Source organism: Melospiza georgiana, chromosome 4, assembly GCF_028018845.1.
Source record: "Melospiza georgiana isolate bMelGeo1 chromosome 4, bMelGeo1.pri, whole genome shotgun sequence".
Taxonomy (NCBI): domain Eukaryota; kingdom Metazoa; phylum Chordata; class Aves; order Passeriformes; family Passerellidae; genus Melospiza; species Melospiza georgiana.
Window position 1 is genome coordinate 10855790 of NC_080433.1, and position 22956 is coordinate 10878745.

The 22956-nt window shown below is 40.8% G+C and overlaps 1 protein-coding gene across 1 annotated transcript in view; it reads right to left on the reverse strand.

Moving 5' to 3' along the window:
• The window catches only part of CACNA1C (calcium voltage-gated channel subunit alpha1 C), a 409374-nt gene that overhangs the window by 145569 nt on the left and 240849 nt on the right, over positions 1–22956 (reverse strand). The window contains exons 6-7 of the mRNA XM_058021914.1: positions 16817–16978; positions 15005–15201 (exon numbers count right to left, since the gene is read on the reverse strand). Coding sequence (XP_057877897.1) covers positions 15005–15201; positions 16817–16978 — 359 coding nt within the window. The remainder of the gene's footprint in view (positions 1–15004; positions 15202–16816; positions 16979–22956) is intronic.

A 22956-nucleotide genomic window follows, 5' to 3' on the forward strand; every position in this document is an offset into this window, starting at 1 on the left:
AAATCAGTCAATGGAAAGCAGCAAGCTGAATAAAAAATGAAATCTGCCTTGTTCAGTGCACAGTGCTGGAGAGCTGCAGCTTAATGGAAAGTAAGGGGCACTTGAGCTAGGCTTCTGTTCCTCAAATAAATTGTTAATTGATTTCTAATGACTATAGAATGGTGTGATAACACTTTTTAAAATGCTAGTACTACAAATATTCTATAATGAAGTGTAGTATTCTATAAGGAAGTGTATAACCTTTCACAGAATAACATTAATTGAGAGGAGCAGCATATTTAATAAAATTAAAGGGCAGCAAATTTGGAAATTTTGCATAGAAATGCTATTTTCTGTAACCCATCTGAGGAATTTACTGCTTCAGAAAACAACCTAGCCAAAACTAATGGCTATGGCCAGTAGGAAGATCTCTAGCTGAAACCAAGTGTTTCTTGTGACAATCTAAAATTGGAGATTATTGGGAGTGGAAGACAGCAGAAATAACAAATAACAAATAACTGTCATTAAATCTATCCTCCAGCTTGAAGACTTTGTTTTGAAAACCATCTTTTTCAGGAGCAGGGCGTAAGCACCTTTCTTACTTTTGGGATGTGTAGAAGTCATTTTCTCAGCTCATATCAAATATCTCATGGTAGGCTACTGGCAGGCAGAGCTCAGGGGATGCATAAAGGGCCATGCAGGTATTGATGAGTGGGATATTTATCATTGATCAAGGAGGTTTTGCTTCAAACATAAATTTTCCTTTTCTACCTCCTCTTTTGAAATTTACACTCAGAGTCAGGGAACAAAAAAGATGTCATAAATCCAGGTGATCCTTCAGAAATAATTAAGGTAGGGTGAATTTCCTACAAAGTGCCTGCATACATCTGTCCAGTGAAGAACCAAAACTTTGAAACATCTACCTTTCCTCATGCTAGACATATTTCATCAGCAGAAACAGATGAAGAAAATATTCATCCTAAATGAGAAAAATTATATTGCTGGCAGCTCCTAACAACATCTAACTAACAACCATAACCGGTGACAGCCGGATTTTTGAGGCTGCTCTGCAAAGAAGAAAAAAATATTTTCCTCAACAAAGCAATATCTTCTGGTTAACTTCTCAACTGCAGACCCTATTTGGGCTTAATAACCCTTGGCTCTGCAGTACTTTGAGTCTTTACCTTGAAAGCTCTTGGGAATTATCAGAGGCCATGTGACAAGAAGGTTTGACTCTCGTCTTTCTCTTAATTTCTGCTTTCAGTTCTGAGACATCTGAGAATTATCTTATTTGGTCTTAACTTGCAGTGGGTAATCGGATTGTGACTATTGAGACTGTGACACAAATAAATCAACCCTCAAATATGCAGAAATTTAGTGTTTTTAGCTCTGCTAATGAATCCTGTACATTATGTTTTTATCTGATTTCTAAACTCTATACTTCTTATAATGGGACTTCATGTAATACTTGTGATAATTATATTAACTATGCAATTTTTAATATATTGTAAACCTTGCTGCTTTTAACAAGGAAATTGCTTATTATTATTCTCAATTTCTAATTTTACAAATCTGTAAATGCTTAAAAGAAGCCCCAGAAATATGTCAATGAGGTGACACAGAATTAAAGATTGAGTTACAAGAGACACAGTACTAAAATTGACTTTCTGTGTATGACAGGCTCAGTAAGCCAACTTTTTCCAACCTGTGGGGAAAACCAGAGATTGTTTCTTTAGCACTGAAATCCTGCATCTCCTGAATCTACTGGTTTATTTGGAGCCTGAATGGTGTGAGATTGCTGTGTATCATGTCAATAAAGACATTAAAAAAGTCATACTTTTACTTGATAAATTACTGGTTGCTCTCCACATACACCTCAAGTAAGTCTATAGACACAACATACATTCATCTGACTTCACCATTCAGAGAAGGAGCAAGGAAAGGATCATATTTCCTATTACCCAGCACATATCCTAAAAGGTGGATTTAGTGCATTATTACATAAGCATGCAGATTCTACCTTGCAGATCCTCCATTATGTAAAATCTAATTAATTGTCTTTGCTTGGTTGGTTTTTCATCCAGCAATCATGTGTTTGTATAATTCAAGGCACATAAACGAATAATTCCACTGAGGCCAATGGTCAATATTATTGTTACTAGTGGAAAAGAGCTGATATGAATAAGTGCTTTCCTTGAATAGGCTGGGGCACAGAACTGGGAGGAATGTATGATTAGGAGTTAATCTTCAGAAATTCCTCAGGAAAAAAATTGAAGCTTAATTACATAGTGACTAAAAAATGATAAAAAAAATTTAAGCATTTCCATCTATAAATTTGAGTGCATCATTAAAAGTATTATCATCTTGTTGACCTGGAATAGTCTTTCGGGCATTCTGAGTCTTTAGGACAGGTGAAAAGGAGTGGAAAATTAAAGTCTCAGAGCTGACTCAAGAGAGAGAGATGGGGGTAAAAAAATGACAAAAAATCCTAACTTTGTAATAAGCAAAAATGTAAAAACTAAAATAAACTAGACTGACTTTTAATGACTTAGGAACAATAGTTTGAAACACAGACAAAGGCTTCCAGATGTCTTTGCTCTTGGTCTAGGTAGAATTTTTTGCTAAGCATCAACATCCTAATAAGAGGGACTCCAAGCCACAGTCACTCCTTAAAACCATTCCTAAATTCACATTTTGTAGTTGGTGCTATCAGATTGATGCAAAGAAGACACCAGAGAGTTCAACCCAGCTTCAGTTTGAATAGATAACAGTCAAAGGAACAAGCAGCACCTGATCAGCTGGTCCTGTTTTTAAAATCATGTTTCTTTTATTTTGAAGTACTGAAGGAAAAAGGAAATTTTAAGCTCAGTTGTCTTCTCCAAGCTCTTATGGCTCTACTTACTGTGTTACCTCAACTATGGAATTTTACAAATTCTGTATGTGCATTCTCTAGGTACATATAAGTACCTATAACTTTTTTCAATGTCTTCATGAGAAAGGCAAGACAGAGCTGGGTGAAGACAAGGGCACAGGGATCATGAACCAGGGCAGAGAATACTCCAGACAGGTTATTCTGTTATAGAGCCACTGTGGGATAAAGATGAATAATTTAGGTAAGATTCATCACATGTTGGAGAAATAGTAGGACAGTAGAAAAGTAAGAGGATTCCAATGTTTAGCTTGGTTCTCCAATCGTTCTGTATACTCTGTAGAGATGGAAAGAGCAAATTAAAATTCACTCTGAGGCAGAATCATTGGCAATTTGTACAGAATTCTCTGCAGGAGCTAAATGGAGCCATTAACTGAGAAAGGACTGCCTCGATGAGGACAACAGAAACATCAAGATTAATTTGCAACAGAGAACCCTTGAGAAAGAATCAAAGAAACTGCAGCTATGGAAGATGAGTCCGGAAAAGAGAAGGGGGAGATGGCAGACAGATCTGAGAACGGGGAGTCTGCAGAGTTTGCTTCTTCACCTCTCCTAACAAAGACTGAAGGTCTTCAAAGATGTTGAACCTGCTATAAATGTCCTCAGCCAAGTACACCTGCCTTGACCCAGATGAACCATCACTTGTGGTTTATTAATTAAAAGCTTTTGGTGTAGCTATATTTCATTGCTACACTGCCTAAGCTCCCTGGCAAGAGGGTGCAGTCTCCAGAAGTGACCAAGATTCCCCACACAGCCCTGCACAGAAGGCAAATGGAAGCAGTGCTGGGGCTAAATCTCCAGAACCATGAGAGGACAGCCTCCTGCAGGAGATCCACCTTGACTGGCCTGAGCTTCCTGGGGACACTGTGCAAAGGCAGGAGTCCCACAGAAGGGTCCTACCAGGTTGCTGCCACCTGCTCAAGAGCAAGGTAGGAGATGAGATCAGCTCTGCCTCAGAACCAGGTCACTGCTTGATGGCAAAGCAAAAAACATGTCAAATAGCCCATATGAGCTTCTCTAAAGTTATACAGGAATGCAATTTTGCCGTCACATGGAGCAAACCATGTTTGCTTTGGTTCCATGCAGTTTGAGGGAAGTGCATTGCTACCATGAATTTGCCACACTTATTTTTTATAGCAGGACATTTTCCTCCCTCATTAAATACAGGCCCCTTTTCAAGGATACGCACATTTTATCAGCTAGGAAAGATTGTATAAAGTCAGAGACACATAGAAAAAGGCCAAACTTTCATCTATCTAGTCCCAGATGACTGATACTGACAGTATGTTGTCACTGAGTCTTTCCACTGTGTTTTTTAGCTCTCAGTATATAGGCACTGAAATCCACAACATTATTTTACTTGTTAGTAAACTTCCACATTCATATTTCATCTGTTTTCAGCTTGGGTGCACATTGTTTTTAACAGTCTGATGTTTTTTACCAGACCCAGCCATTATAAAAAAAACAAGGTCTCTGTCTGATGGTAAGGAAGAGAATTACAGCTTGCATTCAAATACCAGCAGGTCAAAATGTCTGTGGCACACAATGCTGCAGCTGAGCTGTTTTCCACTGCAAGTTATTTCTGTTGAAAATGCTTCCTGATCCCATACTTCTCCAGCACAGCAGTTTGTGCTTGCTGGAGAAGGGGGGAATCACAGAACCATTAAGGCTGGAAAAGACCTCTGAAGATCAAGTCCAAGCACCAACCTAGAATCAGCACCCTGTTCAGCACTAGAGGGGAAATGCTGAATGTGTTTAGCAGTGTCCTAGTTAAATCTGTGGTTTCAAATGCCCTTCACCCAAGTTTACTATACAACTTCGACAGATAGCAGAGGCCATTTAACTTCACACTTTTCAAAACAGAGGGGAAAAAATCCCCATAAGGCTCTCCCTTCCCTTAAAAAATCCCAGCAGTGTTACTGGCCTTTGTTTTCACAAAGTTGCAACTTTTATTAGCAACCAGTAGTACTCCAAAGGGACATGCATCATCATGGCAAATTAGATATCTGAAGAGTGGATTTGCTGACAAAATCTCAGCATATTAAATTTTGTTAATACAACTACCTCTGGGAAATTCCTCTATTCAGCTAGGGGAGGGGAAACAAAAATAATCAGGAAGCTACCATTTACACATCCTCCCATCCCACCTGTAATTTTGTGCTTTCTTGAGGGACTTCTCTGTTTTTCTGTGAAAACTGGAGGGTGCTACATATCTCTGCAGAATGTCTGAAAATACAGGGATTCTGAACTCCCACTAAAAACAAGAAATCCTTACATCAAAGAAAAATTCTAAGCTCCAATAAAACTCTTGCTTTGCCACTTCACTTGCTTTCTCCAGGCTTATATGTAAAAGAGAGAGAAAAAAAGGGAATGTATCTCAATTCAGTTTAACATGGAACATGTTAACCAAAAGTGAAATATTGAAATTCAATTACTGCAAAGTGATAAAGCAACTCACATCCTAGAGCATGCTGAAACAGCTGCACTTTGAGGATGTAAAAAAATTCCCTGAAACTGTTCCCTCAGAAGTTAGATGGCTTTTCTCAGTGGTGGCTCAGGTCACCCTGTCTGCTCTGAAGCTGTCTGGGCCACACAGACCAGTGGGGAAAGAACAGGCCAGACACAGAGCCAGGCTGGGCTCTTGAAGATGTGAGGCCCAGACTGAGCAGCTCTTCAGGACTTCCCACAAACACATCCTGCAGTATGCTATGCCAAGCCCTTGCTCTTGATCCATCCTGCCTGTTACAGATGGCTGACAGATCATTTTCCCCAACTCTCCTGTACTCAGCAGCTGACATCAATAATAATATTATACTGGCCTGCTTAATACTCTGCTCTTCATGGCTCCTGAAGAGTGGATCTGCTTAGAGGAGGTTCATGCCTTGTGAGCCACCTGCAGTGTTCTGCCAAAGCAGAGGGGCCAAGAATGCTCTCCTTTCTCTCATCTGACTGATTACATGGGTGCTCGTTGAGTGAATTTGCAATTTGCAGAAATGCCATGGAGTGACCTCCAAAAATTGTTTGGTCTTATGTGACTTAATCAGGATTTTAATTCAGAGCTCCAGAGATAAAAGTCACAGAGATTTATGTGAGTTGCCTTATTCCCACATAAGTGTGTACAACTTTTTTTTTTCCATTTAAAAGGAAAAGGTTGGGCTTTGAAAAAGTCATTCAAGAGCCCAAAGGCTATTTAGCCACAGTTCTTTCATTACAGCCACTGCAGCAGTTCCATCTCTTACTGCTACTCAGTTATGTAAAAACCTTTTTGCCCTTTAAAGTCTTTGGAAATTCACTCCAAAAGAATAAAGTGCTCAATTCAAGCATAAAAATATCCCCTATGGTGGTGCATGTCCAAATATAAAAATTTAACTTCATCTTAGAATTCTGGGCTATCCCTTCTTATCTCTGTTTATTTTGTGTTTACATTTGCATGGCTGATTATCCAGAAAGGATTTTCTGCCTGTTTAACTATTGCTGTTTTATAAATGCTTCTATTTATCTCAGTGCAGACTGATAGCAATTTCTTCCACAGCTACATCAGAACAGTACTGATTGCTGCATGCACAGGAATATAAAAGCACACACTATTCATTGATTTCCATAGTCAATTAAGTCTTTAAAAAAAAAAAACCTATGAAAAACAGCACTGTAAGATGTAGATAATCACTACCTTCTTTAAAAAGTGAAGATAAGACTGTCAATTTTTTTTTCACTTGATCAGTTTATCCCAAGTTCTTCCATATTCAATTCACAATTTAGGAATCCTAGGAAAATTCTACATTTTAGATAATTAATCCAGTTTCCAATCGTGAAATGAGATCCAAAATTCTCAATAAAATGTACAATATCTAGAACTCCTAGCACACAGATAATAAACCTTTGTCTGAGGGGCATTCAGGGATACTGTAAAAACTCTAGAGGTTTGCTGAAGAAATTATTATCAAAGAGCCTGAATGAGCTCCAGCTGCATTACTGACACAAAACTGCCCCTTCTCCTTTTCTTATGAGTCTTATAAGCAACACCACGTAGGCAAGATCAATGCAACATCCTGACTCCTTCTAGATGTGCTTTAAAAGTCACTAGAGTCAATGCTCTGTGGTGAATATTCATAGAACAGTTTGGGTTTGAAAGGACCCTTAAAGGCCATCTAGTCCAACCCCTGCAATGAAAAGAGAACTCCCATCAGATCAGGCTGCTCACAGCCCTGCCCAACTGGACCTTTAATGTTCCCAGGGGTGGGGAGTCCATCGACTCTCTGGGCAAACTGTGCCAGAGTTTCCCCACCCTCACTGTAAACATTTTCTTCCTAATGTCTGATTTAAATCTGTCCACTTTCCATTTTAATTCATCACCCTCTGTCCCATCACTACATGCCCTTGTAAGAGAGCCCCTCCAGCTCCCTTGTAGGTCCCCTGTAGGTACTGGGAGGTCTCCCTGGAGCTCTCCTTCTGTTCTCCAGACTGAACAACCCCAGCTCTCTTAGCCTTCCACAGAATCACAGACTTTCCTCACAGGAGAGCTCCTACAGCCCTCTGCTCATCTTCCTGGCCCTGCTCTGCACTCAGCCCAACAGCTCCATGTCCTGCCTGTGCTGGGCCCCAGGGCTGGATGCAGCACAAGAGTGAGCAGAGGGGCAGAATCCCCTCCCTCCCCTGCTGCCCACAGTGCCTTGGATGCAGCCCAGGGCATGGCTGTGGGCACATTGCTGGGTTCTGTCCAGCCTCTCATCCACCAAAACCCACAAGCCCTTCCCAGCAGGGAGACTGATAGCTCTGATTGACTTCTAAACCCTTCACTTTACACTTGTGGTCTCTGTGTATTTTGGAAGATGTGCTCAATATTGTTTTTAGGTCTCCAGTTTGGGTGCAGTTCAGAGGGTCGGAGTTACAAGGAGACAGTTCTAGAGTGGGCCATGGGTGCAGATAAACGACACCCTTATGACCACTCATCATACTGAGCCCTCATATCCTGCCCAGGCAGAAATCCCTCTGAAACCAATGAATAAAGCCAATATTAATGGACTAATTCTCTTTGCAGGCAGGAAGGACTTGATATTCACAGTAACACTGGTGAAGATTTAATTGTATTGCCCTTTGTCTTAAGAGCAAGAGGTTAAAAAAGTTAAACTCAAAATAAACAATAATTTAATAAGTGGTTCTATACCCATGACTTGTGTCCTGACCTTGGGCTTATTTCCTTGTCTTTTTCTTTTTCTTTCCCAGGATCTAGGTAATGAACCAGTCTGTTATTTGTGAATTTGTCTAGTAGATATGGGTCCACAGCTAACAAATCTGATTATGTATTTTTCAAAATATCATCATTTCTTGATAAAACTGGTGGTAGGGCTCAAGAAGTGCACCCACAAACAGAGGCACTCAAAATCCTAAATTGTGTAGAAATGTCCCAGTAGTTTAGCTCTTAATTTTCAAGCTCTGGGACAAAAGATTAAAGACAAGAACAGTCTTTGTGGTGATTAGACAGCAGCAATTAGGATACAGTCTAAAGAAGAACAAAAGAAAGAAAAGTGAAAGGGCAACAGAAAGACAGGGCTATTAAAAAGGTCCTTCCTACACAGGAGCACTGGGCAGAGGGTCTTTATTAACATCTCCCATAACCAACCCAAAAGAGCTTATTTTTAATAGAGAGTTTCTTTTTATATAGAGGAAGAGGGCTGAGAAGTCCAAAGTTGAGTTCTGAAGGGCTCATAAAGACTTCGTTTCACACAACAAGTGTACTGAACAAATGTTCAGCAGCAGGTTTTTGTGGCAGGTGCCAAGGAGTAAGTCACTACTGTTATTCACTTTGGAGTCAGTGGTACAGCAACCATTACAGTTGCATGCACAGTTGTTAACAAGGAAAAGGAAAACAGATTGAGGTCAGCATTTATGCAAATTAAATGTGTAAACTGCTTTTTCAGTGCATTGATGCTGTGGCCCTTCAGTGCTCTGAACTATGGCCGCTCTCCCCTTACCCACCACTGTTTCAGCAGATGGAGATGAAATAACCTCTGCAATCACAGTGATGGGCTGCTCACAGTTGCATGCTTATTCTCTGTAAATTTTTCACATTCATGCAAACCCCTGCCAAAAAGATGATTAAAAATCCTCAACCCCACAACAATAAAAGCCCAGCATTTTCTTGGAGGGGCGGAGGTGGATGGGGAATAAACACCATGGAAACATGTAGACAGATATATTCTTAGAATCAGATCATTCTCTTTTGTGGAAAGCCTTACTAATTCAAGCTTAAGTGCTGCAAGAATAAAGGGTTAGAAGGAAAAACACAGCTGGCGAAAATTGGGGGTTGCAGCTCTGCATTTAATGTCTTCCACTTTGTGGCAATATCTCTGAATTTCTCATGTCTTCCTCATTGGCTGCAACAGGCTGGAGGAGGGGGGTGAGAAAAGCTCACAGAATCTGTCAATGCTGTCAGCAAAGTAAATTGCATCTGTTGTTCAATTTGTTCCATTCTGATTCCATGATGGGAATGTAAGGGTGACTGTAAGCCCCTGTTTAAAGCTGATTTAGTGACTCTTGAAAGTATGACCTCAAAGACTGAGAGGTGGAGGGAAGTTCCAGGGCAGCCTGTGTGTACATCTATATGTGCTTCTCTCTGCTGTCCCTGGGGATGTGATGCTCCTGAAAGTTTACACTAATTGAGTATCACTGAGTTGTCTCTCACTGCACTGTGGTGGCTCTTCTGTACTGCTTTAGACTATTAACTCATTTTTTTTGCCTAGGGGCTGGGGAAGACTAACAAGAATTTTTTTATATCTGAGGGAGTCAACTTATTATGTGCCAGTTTGGACATCTCTTCCAGGGACAGGTTAGTGGCCTGGATGTCATCCAGGCTTGGCCTTAGTCCATCTATAATAATACCACACTCCTAAGTTTACACTTAGAGCCTTGAGGTAAATTGTTCCTGGAGGCACTGCATGTTATTTTCAGAGACTCCACCAAGTATTCTCAAGTGTTGTCCAAATGACATGGGTCAGAGCCAAGACTCCAAAACTGATGGCAGGCTCAGTGCTGCTCATTATTAATAATCTTCAAGCAGATCAAGCAGAATTACTCAATCCTAGAATTCAAGCTGTAAGGGGCAAGCAGAACAACTCAGGACCAGGTTCTCCACTACCCAGCAATGTGAACAGCCCAATACAATATAATCTGGTTGTGTTTTGCAATTTCTCTGTGCTTTGTTGTTTTCATTTATATGTACAATTGCTTAGATGCAAGGCAGTGGAGAGACCAGGCATGTAAAACTGAGGCTGCAGTGGATAGATTTGCATGCAGTGTCACAGGTCTCCAGCTTCAGAGAGCACATTTCACACAAAGATGAAAACTTTTCTAGAGACAGGGCACTGGCCAAATTGTGTTTAACTCAGAAACAAAGCTTGCCCTGCAGGAGAGTAACAAACTGATTAAAAATAATTAAAAAGAAGATCCATTAGGCAAGGTTGAAAGAACTGAATCTCCTCAGATTAGAAAAAGATTAAGGGAAGACACACAATGCCTACAAATATTTAAACACTATGTTATGAACTGCTCAGAGATTAATTTTCCTTCTTAGTCAACAAGACAATACAAAATAATGGACTGCAGCAGAGGCTGATTACAAAATACCAAACGATTCAATTTGCAACATCTGGAATTTCATCTGCTGCTGGAAGTTTCCAAGACAGATAGGTCTTCAGAAATGGGTCTTGGTGCTTGCACCAAGCAAGTTGCTAATGCTGGCTGATCATACACTAAGGAGAGTTTTGAGATAATAACCTCAGATCCTTCTAGAATGCATAAGAAAAGTTATAATGGGACATATCATAAGAGTGCCTGTCTGCTCAGTGGCTCTGTGGACTGAGTGCCCATGAGACCAAGGTGCCTGCATGGGACAAAATAAACTTGTAAGACTGAGGCCGTACAGGAGATGTGTTTCTACAAACACTTAACAATCTCTTTCACACAAAGATCAATTCTTCAGTGAAGAGTCAACAAAGTTGTTTTGCACAGATTTTCATCCTGTCCAATACAGTTATTTCACATTAAAAATTTGGCTCTTTTAAAGTAATTATCCTACCTCCCATGATAGCACTGTCAACCTGTTTTCCCTAACATTTTTCTTTCTCATTTCAAAAGAAACCAATCTACTCACAAGTCTTATCTGCTAAGAGAGAGAGAGGAGATTGGAAAGTGTATTGATCTTAGTGATGTCAAGTCCTTCTAGGGAATAAAAGTTTATTGCTCTCCTGTCTCTGATTATCTTTTTGTGAGGATGTGGATCACAGGCTGGGGAATAGTACTCCATGAGAGAGGAGACAGGCTTCCCTACACAGGTAGAAAACCTGCACAAGGAAGCATGAAGAAGGAAGCAGTAAGCTGAAGTTAAAATTTGAAGAGCTATTAAGTGATTTAGGAGTCCAGGGCTTGTGGAAGGTCACACAGCTTTCTAACTTTCAAACATGCAGCTTTAACCTTGCAAACTGTGGCACAGGACAGACATTCCTTTCATGAAATGACTACTATATTTTTCAGGGCAACATGCTGAAATGTGCTAAGCTCCCTCCATTCTCACTGGGAGGAATGCAGAAATCTAGGAATCTGTCAAAAGTTGAGTTGTTTTTGGTTTTTTTTAATAAAATAAGAAAATATAATTGAGAAGCACTTCTAGAAAAGCTCAAAGCAAGGGAATTGCTCCATTGTTTCAACACTTCTAGCCAAGTAATTCAGCTCAGAGCTTTATCTGTTGGTTCTGCTGAGTTTTAGGTCAGGCACATATTTTCAGGTTTAATAAGGGAGCAAAGAAAACTCTCTACATCTGCATATATGTCCTTGGAAGACTAATCTCAACAGATACCAAGGCCCTGATTAGGCATCTGTAAGTCCTCACATTGTACTATGACTGCATGTGAGAAATCTCAACAGCGTGATCAAGATTTTGCAAAATACAAAGTGACATCCTGACCTTTAGAAATTAATGAGAATTTTGCCATTGACCTCAGCAGGACCCCAGATTCAAACCTTGTTATCTACCCTGAATTGCAGAGGAGCTAAGAACTTGACAGTCTGCTTGAGCTTTGAAATCTCAGCACTTTTAAATATTAGCTCATTAGCTTACATTGTTAAGTATAATGAATGGCCTCTGAAAATCATCACCAAAATTTTTGTCTGCAAAATTGTCCAATTTGCAGCCAAAATTTTCTTACACTCTTTTTCTATCTGTACTTTCAGTTTAAAATGGACAACAAACTCTGTATTTCTAATTTAAATAACTGTGCAGATTTACTCCCTTATAAAGCAAAATTTAATTTGATTTTTGGGACCTCACTGTGGTTTCAGGAGATTTTTCAGAGCTAAGAAGAGAATAGCCTCCTATTTCTGCACCCTGTGGAGATGCAGCTCTCAAAGGGTTATCTATGACAACTCCACTCTTCCTCAGCCAAAAAGGCAAAGACCAGGGAATAAAGTTGTGTATGAGTCAGACTGCAGTAAGGAAACAGTGGCTCACAGTAAGTTTAAGGTAGATATTTGTATCCTACCTCACTGAAATTCTTCCTCCAGCAACTGAAATATTGCATCTTTTCTATCCTTTACTATCCAGAGTACTCTTCCTTTTGATCTGGCTAAATTAAGCTGGAATGCCCTTCTCATGGACTCTAAATCTGACTGGATAAACCACAATAAATATGGTTGGAAATGGAATGAAATGGCAGTGTGAGTGTTTAGAGACTGTTTCCACATATAAATATAAAAGCAGCAGTGTTTCTCCTAGGTGTGCCCTGCAGTAGGTGCCCCAAGCAGCACCTGCCCCCAGCATGGCACAGACCCCTCTGCAGAAGGAAACACCTCAGGCACCTCCCTCACCAAAAGGCAAACACTGATCAGAGCCGAGTTCTGGCTGCTTTGTCAATATAGCACAAAGGGGCAAAAGTCAGATGGGACAATTGTATTCTTAGGATTGTTTCCAGCAGCTTAACCAAGAATGTCTGCCAGTTCAGATGTTCAGGTATTTACTCAAATTTTGTATTTTGTGGTCTTTAAACATAGGTGATACTTTTTTTTTCCTCATTAAATAAATTCAATCCTCCTCAATTACTGATATTTTTTCTGCAGTGCTAACTCTTATCTTTTTTAATCTTGTCTAGGAATAACTGGGAACTGATGATAAATATTTCTGCTCTTCCCAAAGCCAGCATTCTAACAATACCATCATCTAAAAGGCTCACTATACGCATGCCCCTAAAAATAATGACCATCCATCTGTAGTAATTTAAGGTCTAAGTTCAGCATTCTGTCTCCATTAGGAAAAAGAAAAAAGAACATCTCAGAAAGTCAGTGAAAAAAAAGAAGCTGGCTGAATACCAAACCAAAGCCAACAACTAAAACCCAGTTTGCTGCAGGGACACCATAAAATCAGACTGTCTGCTGCAGTCATGGTAGAAAATCTCTTGGAAGGGAGTATAAACTTTTGGCTCCTGTTATTAGATAACTGATACTGAGTTAAACATGATTCATATCAAGTCATGAAAATGACACATGGGCTCTAAAGGGTGGGAATTGGAAGGGTCTTTCACAGCACATGTCTCTGGAGAAACTGATGATAATGTGTGGAGAGGTTTCACAATTGTGAATAGTATACAGGGCCAAAAATATTTTCCTTTCTTCTTCTAATATCATTTACTCTCTCCCACTTCCCTGTAAATAAATCCTCTCCATCACACACATCACAGAGAAATAGGAGCTAAATATGGTAAAAGGCAGGTATGTTATATGTAGCCATAGTTGAACTGTGGAACAATTTTGCCCAGTTTCTCTTCTGACTTGAATTTCTGCTCTTCATTATTTTATTAATTTATACCCTCTTTTCTGGTAATGGCATTTTTTTTCTCTCTAAGCCCCAGACTCCCCTTGTGGTTTGATCTCTGCCCTTTATCTCAGGCATTAAAAGGAAGCTATAGTCACTATTCTAATCTAAGCTTAAGAAGATAAAGAGACAACTTCTAGCTGTTTCACATAGAGACCATTCTTGGCAGATAAGCCAAATCTTCAAAGGGAAATCTTGCAAACTCTAAATCACTTGTGGGTAGAAGGCAGCTTTGGGCTCATGTCTAAGAGAGAAGCTTGTTGACTAACAGTGCAAGCTGCCTCAGTCCAGATTATCCTTTTGTGTGCTCTGAGCCCTCTCATGTCAAACTGCATCCTGCATTTTAACACATCCTACCATCTGGAGATCCAGGTGTGTCATGACATGCCAGACTTACAAGTTGGTGTGAGTCTGGGTCAGTCTCACACAGACAGGACTGTGCTGTGTATGAATGAAAGCCCTAGGTCATGACATACTGCTGCAAAAGCTGATGGCCAGAGCTGCATCCAGAAACACATTTATCTATGATTTACTGGTGAAAGCTAAACCTGATATTAACTCCTGCAGTATAATTGTATTGCAGTGAATTTCCCAATACATCAGGAATTAAAAGGTACAAATTAAAGCTGAGGAAATGTCCAGAATTAGACTACAGGACAAGATGAGTCTCCATTTGTATTAAGGGTAATATCATATGTTGACTAAACATAAGAGCATGATTGATACCAGTATCAGAGTTAATATCATTAGAATAAATTCTACTATGGCAAAAGTTATAATCAGGAGTATACTGCTGGAATTTGTGAGGCCTTTCTTATAGAACCCGTGAGCTGATCAATGCAGTGCCTTTGTGGCACAAATGCCAAGGGCAGAGCACATGGCTATATGTTACAAATTCTTCTACATCAGTAATCTGGAGATGGACAAGATGCTTCACTCCTGCAGAGAGGGTCTTTCAATGACTTTCTCCTCAACCAAGGTTCATTGCAAACCTCCAAATAAATAAGCCATCTGCTATAATTCAAAATTAAAACATCAATGGAAAATCAACATTTACATTTGATTTCATTGCACCAGAGAACCCCTCCACTTTACTGAGCAGTAAGCTGAGTTAATTCAAGCTCCATGCTAGCAACCATGCCTTCACTCTAGAGAACAAGCAAGAAAGCTAAAGCCCCCAAGTTTCAACAGAGCTGTGAGCACGAGCAGGACTCAGCCCGGCATTTTCGGATACGTACCCAGTAGAGCACATCTGTCCAGCCCTCCATGGTGATGCACTGAAACACCGTGAGCATGGCAAAAGCAAAATTGTCAAAGTTGGTAATGCCATGCTTGGGTCCCTCCCAGCCCGCCTTGCACTCGGTGCCGTTCTGACACTGCCGCCCGTGGGCAGACTGGGGGGCACACGGGGACGGATCATCTTCTGCAGGTGTATCTTAAAGGAGAGAAGGGGAGAAAACAGCTGAAGGAAACCATTTGGCACACTGAGAAGCAAGTGAAGGATATCAGATTTCAACAAATGCATTTCACAGTGAGTTTGACAGATTTCTCAGGAATACACAGGCAACTGCTCGCTGTCGAGCTTCACTTTCTTTTTGCAAAAAATAATAGCCAAGCTGTCAAATTTTATAGTCAAAACAGAGATGAACTTTTTTCCCCACCAAAGCATACCTTCCTGTGAGGAAGAATTCATGCCTTTCAGCATGACAGGGAGCATCAGATCAAGGCTATCATGTTTCATTAGGCTGAGCGTCATGGCCAGCGTTCTCCTGCTGCAGCCACCTGGCATCTGGGTCAATGTGGGCGGCACAGCACTGGCTGGCACTGCTGGAGGAGGCTGAGCCCCTGCAGCAGACAGGCTTCAGTGCTCAGGAGACAGGCTGATGTGGCACTGGGCCCTGCTGAATTACAGCAGGGAGTGTCTGCGGCTCTGCTCTTTTGGCATTTACATGATGAATGGCATTTTATCAGTAGCCCAGTGGCACTCAGAAACTCTAAGACTGCTGCTTGGTTATACATCCCTTATTCTGTACAGGTGTTTTCAAAGACCTAACAATCTATACAACAAAGCAAACTAAATGCTTTGGTATATAAAGAATGCTCCAGAAAACATTTTTATAAGCACAGTAACTTCTGGAATGTAATTTTTTAAAAATATACAGATTTCACATCTTAGTACTGCATTTTTAACAGATGCAGGTATGTGTAGGGGAGTGAGTAATTATGTTTGCTTCTCATCTTATTATATGGTAAACAATGTAATTTTCCAAAATTGTTATCACATTCTGATCACGAAAGAATGCCAGAAACAGTAATATCAGAATTAGATGCTGTAATGTAAATACTTCCAGACAGAATGGAGAAAAATACACCCACTTTAAAGATGCAAACCACAGTGACAGCTCATTATAGTTCTAGCACTGTGTCCAGAAAATGAAATCTGCCAACATTATAAAAGCAGAAAATGCAGAACTTCTGAAAAAATTTCCTGCTGTACATTGTTTTTTTATGAGCTGAATTGGGTACTAGGCATTAATACCCTCTACCACATAAGAAATATTTGCTGTTCAAGATCAATAAATCAAACTAAAATTAACAGATGGTTACATGAGTGACAGTGTAACTGAATTGTTTTGAAATATGAATATTTCTTTCTGCAAAGAATATGAAATAAATTAATTTCATGATGGATTTGATGTAAAAAAGTTTCTTCCCATTAATATAATTTTATTTTCTTTCTGGTTGCACTTTTAACCAAAGTTGGAGCCTGTGACTAAAAAAAAGGCACTACCCTGAATTATGTGTTCCTTTACAATGATACTGGTTTAAAACAAAGATGCATTTGTGTATGACATTAATAATAAAATATATGAGGTGTTCATTTCTGTGACACCGTGTCCTGTGCAGCTCAATCTGCAGCAGAGAAATTGTGAAACTCATAAGAAGTGAGCAGTGAGCAACAGCCACCATCTCCTGTGCCAGAAGAAATGCTCTGTCACACATGGGAAAAGCCTCCCTCTGAAAATCCTGTCTGTGTGTGCTCCCCTTACCTATCAGTCCCCCTTGCACATGGTAGCAGGTCTTGTGCATCTTCCCCATGAATAACTCCAGTCCAATGATGGCATAGATAATAATGACAAACAGCACCAGCAGGGCAATATGCAACAAAGGGACCATGGCCTTGATAATTGAATTTAAAACCACCTGGAGACCTGCAGAGAGAACAGAAGGAAGCACTTATCAGCAAGAGAACAAAATTCAGAGAGGCTATAAATTGCACAGTAGTGTTTCAGTTTTATTTTTGCCCCTCACCTGAACTCATTATTGTGATGATGCAAAGATGTACATTTACAGACTACCTCCCTCCAGAAGACCCCCAACATTTCAAGAATTTATCACTGCTTCCAGATCACAGACCAAAGTGAAACAGGTATTACCTTACCTGTCACCAAAATACCCCCATGCTGAGGAGGGAATATGTCAGCTAACTTGTTTGTTCTTGAAAAGCAGAGCTAAGGTGTTGCACACAAGGTGCTGAGGAGAGTTAAAGCAGTGGAAAACCAAGGAACAGCCAGGCCTGAAGAGGGACAAGACCCATGATACAGGAGAGGGCAAATGCTGGGGTGCTCAGAGCTGCACTCCAGAGCATGGGGAGAGGTGGCAAACTGAAGTCATGTCCCTGCCCTGATGCTGGGGGCTTCCAGACGTCAGTCCAGGCCCAGGCAGAACCTGAGATGCTCAAGAACCACCAAACCCACACTGAGTGAGAGCTCCCAGCCCTCTTAGGATCTTCCTGTGCCCCACATCCACCTCAGCTAACTTCACTCTCAACAGAGGGAGAGTCAGAACCAGCAGTGCTCGTTTGGTCGCAAAATTTATGGATCACCTTCTAACACAGGTTGCCCAGAAATGAATGTGAGGAAAATAAGATTACGTGATTGTTGAGGTTGAAAGTCCTAATCATGAGCAAGCCAAACATTGCCAGAATGGCCCAGGGAAGGTGACTTGTAGGCAAGTTTTGTAAATCGCTAAGCAGCTGTACCCTCAGATGCACTTGACTCAAGCTGCAGATTCATGTGCCTCCCTCTGTCTCCCTCCCCTCATTTTGTAAAACCAGAATAATAAAGCCAGCCTCATAAGACTTTAGTAAGGATTTGCATTTACAAAGATCTTAAAGTTATCACTTTGAGTAAGAATGATGGCAATCACTGTCACTGGCAAGTTATTAATGATGGAAGTATTGAGAGGCCTCTAGAAATCTATAGTCTACAAATAGCCAGATCAGAACAATTACAAGCTCATGATTTTGCAATGACTGAGAGCCAGAAGTCATTAATGTCTCCTGCAAATGCTGTCATCTCCTCGGAGAAGTTGGTATTAGCTGTGATTTTTGAAAAATGTGATTCATGAGTTGTAAATGTCTGTTATACATCTGCCAAGAGAGCTTGTGATAACTAATAACTTTTAAAATCTATCATCTAAGATCTTAGACTTTTTTTTTCTTTTTCTCCCAAACTAATTTAAATACTTTCTAATGAGGATGACACATCTCTTGACGAGCACTTTCCCTTGAAGACAATCCACTTATCAGCTAACAGCTAAAGCTGAGACTGCCTTTGCTCCACAGCTGTGATGGAACACAGCAGAAACAACCAAACCATCAGCTGCCCTGGCCAGCAGCCTCCCTCACTGCTGCTAGCAAATACAGGCTGGATTCTAACATGTCTCAGATGTCAGAACACTTTTTTAGGTGTCTACAGGTGGTTCAGCTATCTATCCAAAGGCAGTGCCAATCAGCATGAAACATTCTGGCTCTCACAGAGACTCCTACATGAATTACATTACTGACAGCATCAAAACACCCTGCACAAGAGTGGGCCACTCTGCTTGCTCAGCTGCCTCTGGGTGCTTTTCTCAATAAGCAATATCTCTGGGGGGGGAAAAAAAATTGCTGTGTTTACATGAGGCAGTCAGCCTTTCCCTCTAAATTCCCACATCTTTCAGTCTACTAATTCCAAATATGCACCAAAAATGAAGTGCAGTCAACACCAGCATTGCTCCAATTCTTTGCATTGGTCAGGAATGTTACATTCCCCAGAAAATTAAAACAATGTCTCACCTTCTCCCAAACAAGGTACAACAGTACAAGAAAGTTAAAGGACTACAGATGGCTGCAAACCTTAAAAAAAACCCCACAGACTGAAATAGTTGTTGATTCAAATAAATCTTCACAAAAGCAAATAAAGGCCTCCCATTTCAGTGACTTTTCCAGTCTTCTTAATCCAAAATGTAGCCAAGCTTATGAGGTTAAGAGTTTTAACAGCAGGTTTTATGTAATTTACCCTTAATTATTATTATTAATTAATTTTAACATTCATTGTAGGTTTTACCCAGTACTCTTGAGAGGGTACTGAGGACAGACAAAAAGATGAACATAAAAGCTCTCTCATTTTAAAAACAGCTTCATTAACACCATTAAAGTGCTTCAGCTTACTGCAGATGTCCAGAGAAGATAATATCTGCACAAAGCAATGCCCTTTGTGTTAACAAAGCAGTGTTTATGAAAACAAAGGTTTGCACCATAAGGCTGAGATGATGTTTAGATGGTCGAGGAGAGCATGTACCACCAGAAGATGTACAGCACCTTCAGCCAGCTTAGAGAAAAGCTTCTTGAGGATAATAAGCCAGCTTTGAAGAGGACATGAGGTACTGAATGCTTTTAGCATGAATTGATGTGTGTGCTGTGCAGTATCCCTTTAGGGCATAGCCGGTTTTTAAATCCAGATGATTCCAGTAATTGGCAGACTTAAATATGTTACCATCAAAGTATTCAGAGAGTTTCTAAAAGCTAAAAAACATCATGTGGCAACTTTACAAATGCCCTCAGGAGATGTAATGGATGCTATCTGCAGAGGGGCAAGAGACCCATGCACATCAGCAGGCTGATTGTTGACCCCCACACTGTTGGTTGAGCTCATTGCAGCAACACAGCTGCTGCCTGCAAATTGCTTTATTCTGTCAGGCAGCACAAAGAGCTGCTGCAAGGAATGGCACGAGGAACCTTGCACAGACACTCAGAAAACTCCTTGTACTGGCAAAAGGGAGAGGGGATGAGGAGGGGGTAAAGGACAGGGGAGGAGCCATGGGTATATGGAACAGAGCCACTTTTTTAAAAAAAACCTCACATGCTTTAAAACGTATCAAATATATGTTCTGAAACTCCAGAGGTGCAGATGCATTCCTGATCAGAGTAAATCCAGGAGAACCACCCCCTTATAAGCAGCCACAAAACTTTTCTAACCAGTGGTGAGAATTCCACACACTTTTATGGGCTCTTTCACTGTGCAGGGGAAGAAAAGAGAGTTCAGCTTATAAAAGAATGATTTCTCTGTCCTAGCTCATGTATGCTCTTAATCTTTCCATCATGCAATACATAGGTATCACCGCACATGGGTGTTCACACCATTGCATATCTTTGGCATTTTTTTCTCACTTGTGGAGGTAAGGATTGCAGTCCTAGCAATGAGCTGTGCAGCTGATAATCATAATTAAATCAGAGTGCCTGGTGACCTGATCAGACTGCAGAGCTGGCCTCTGGATTTAAAGGAGGTGATGCCAATAACTGCTTTCTACAGCAGAGCCAAGTTTTTACAGTGCTGTTTGCAGAGGATAGCAATGTCAGCACTGGCCAACCATAAACACGGGGTCTTGAACTGAAGTACTGCTAAGTAAATATAAAAATAAAGGGTTTTCAAATATTTGGCGTTTTAAATCTACTTGTTTGTGTGCTGGACTCTCTGCAGACATCTGTTAAGGTGAAGCATCTGCCTTGAGGAGCTCACTGCAGGCTGGACACAGAGAGCTGCACAGGGATTAGGGAAAGTGCAACGAAAGGGATTGTTTGCACTTTTTCAACCCACACTTTGCATCTGTTAATAATTGAAGATCTTAAACAACTCTTAGTATTTATTTTAAAAGCACTTCAGTTTACCTTTAAAAAAATCCTCTTGGCTCTGTTCTGTTGGCTGACACTGATTCCATAAATGTTTCAGCAAGCAAAACATGTTAATGCTGTTCCCTGGGCTCACAGAATTTAGCATTTATTTACACTGATAAAACATTTTAAATATTTATTACATGGGAAAACCATTGCTTTTTATACCAGGTCAAGCCCTTTTTAGCTCTGCACTAACCCAAAAGTTTAGAATACAGCTGGAAAGAAGAGAGACTATGGAAGAATAAAGGAAAACCTCTTATACCAAGTAACATTGATCTTTCTCAAAGCTGTGGGAGATGCACTTCTAGGGCTGCTGCAGGTGTTTTAGAGCTATTATATGATGCTGTGTTTTTCTCTCAGGAAGACGATGAGAGGGGCTGGTTGCTGTCTCATCGATTCAGGCAGTTATTGAAGAATGTGCTTTATCTTTGAGCAAGTGAGTGTCTGCACCTAAAGCAATGGGATTACCTACATATCCCATTGTGTACTTACAAGCTCTTTTGGATTTCAACCAATGTTTAGCAAGATGGCACAAGAAAAAGACCCAGCTGCTAAAACGCACTTGGCATTGTTGCATTGTGAAACATATCCAAGGAAATGAATGGTAGGTTTGCTAATAAACAATTCCTCTCAAGAAAGACATGCCTATAAAAAGAAAGACAATTCTTAGAAACACCTAACTTGCCTTTTTTTTCCTCAAGACTGTGAGCTTTCAGACCTGAAAAATCTTCTGAGACCGATTCTGCCAGGTTTTTTCTCAAAAAGATAATCTCTCTTCTTTGTTGCACAGTGTTCATAAATTCCCAATTAATTAGTGCATGAGTGTTGATTACCTCACATTTCTCACCCTTTTCCCCTTAGGTTTCCTGTCCTTTTGTACCCTTCAAATTTCCCCCTCTTTTCTACCTCACATTCCTGCCATTTTTCACTTCATGTTTCCTGCCATTTTTCCTCTCTTTTCCTTCCCTTTCCTACTCTATTTAAATACTTCAAATACTGGAAAAGGAGAATTTCCTCAGAATTTAAACCCTTAAAACCAAGGGAAAACAGGGATTCCCTTGCAATTTAAGCCTTAAGATGGTGATGAGTTTCCCTCAATTCAAATCTGTAAAATGGCATCAGAAAGGTTATCCCCTTCAATTTAAACTAGAAAACAACAATTCCTCCTCAAGTAATACCTTTAAATCATGGGAAAGGTTGGTTTTCTTTCAACTGATACCCTTAAAATCACAGGTGAAGGGGATCCCCTCCAATTTAAACACAGACAATAATGGAAAAGGAAATTTCCTCTCAAATCACTTTTCCATCGAACTCTGGGGTCACTGGGGCACACTAGGGAGGGACTGAGGGCACTGGGATGGGATTAGGAAGATGAAATAAAGAAATTAATCAAAAAGGAATTTCCCTGCACCCCCACCTGCTCACGTGCTGCTCCCCTCTCCTGCACTGCCCTCGGGCACAGGGATTGTCCCTTTGCACACCTGAGCAATGCCCCAGGAGCACCCAGGTGTTCCCCCTGCCCTGCAGATGCTGTCTCTGCTGTCCTTTGGGAGATTCTCAAGGATGACTCCCTCCAGCAGGTACAGGAACCCGTAACCCCCTGAAAGCAGCCCTGAGCAGGGCCGGGCCCTCCTCATCCTCCCTGATCACACCTGGGGCTGCCCCGACCCTTTTAATCCTCACTGACCACACCTGGGGCTGCCCTGACCCTCCTCATCCTCCCTGACCACACCTGGGGCTGTGATTTCTTAACTTCCCAAAGGCTTTTTAGATCTCATCCTGACCACCAACATTACAATTTATTTTATTGCAAGGACATTCAGTGATCAAGGGCCCTGCTCTTGAAGCAGTCAATGCACTTTTTGGAGCTATTTGGACATTAGGAGTGATGTGGCAATTAAGGAGTTAGCAGCTTTTGTCCAAGGGGCAGGCAGTGTGTTTGGACACTCAGACACTGCTGCCTTTCAGTTTGAGTTTCCCTTCATCTGAGCCCATTTTCTGGGCTCTGCCTGCTGCCTGCCTTGGAAGGGCCATGTCACGACTGAGTTCTGCAGGCAAAGCTTGGAACATTCTTAAGACATTTGGCTCAGAACTAACATTCAGGCCTTGCCAAGCCGAGCTCCTCTCACAATTTTCATCTGTCTTCAATTTTGGATCAAGCTTGGTTTACTGGACAGGGCAGTTTCCTGTTCC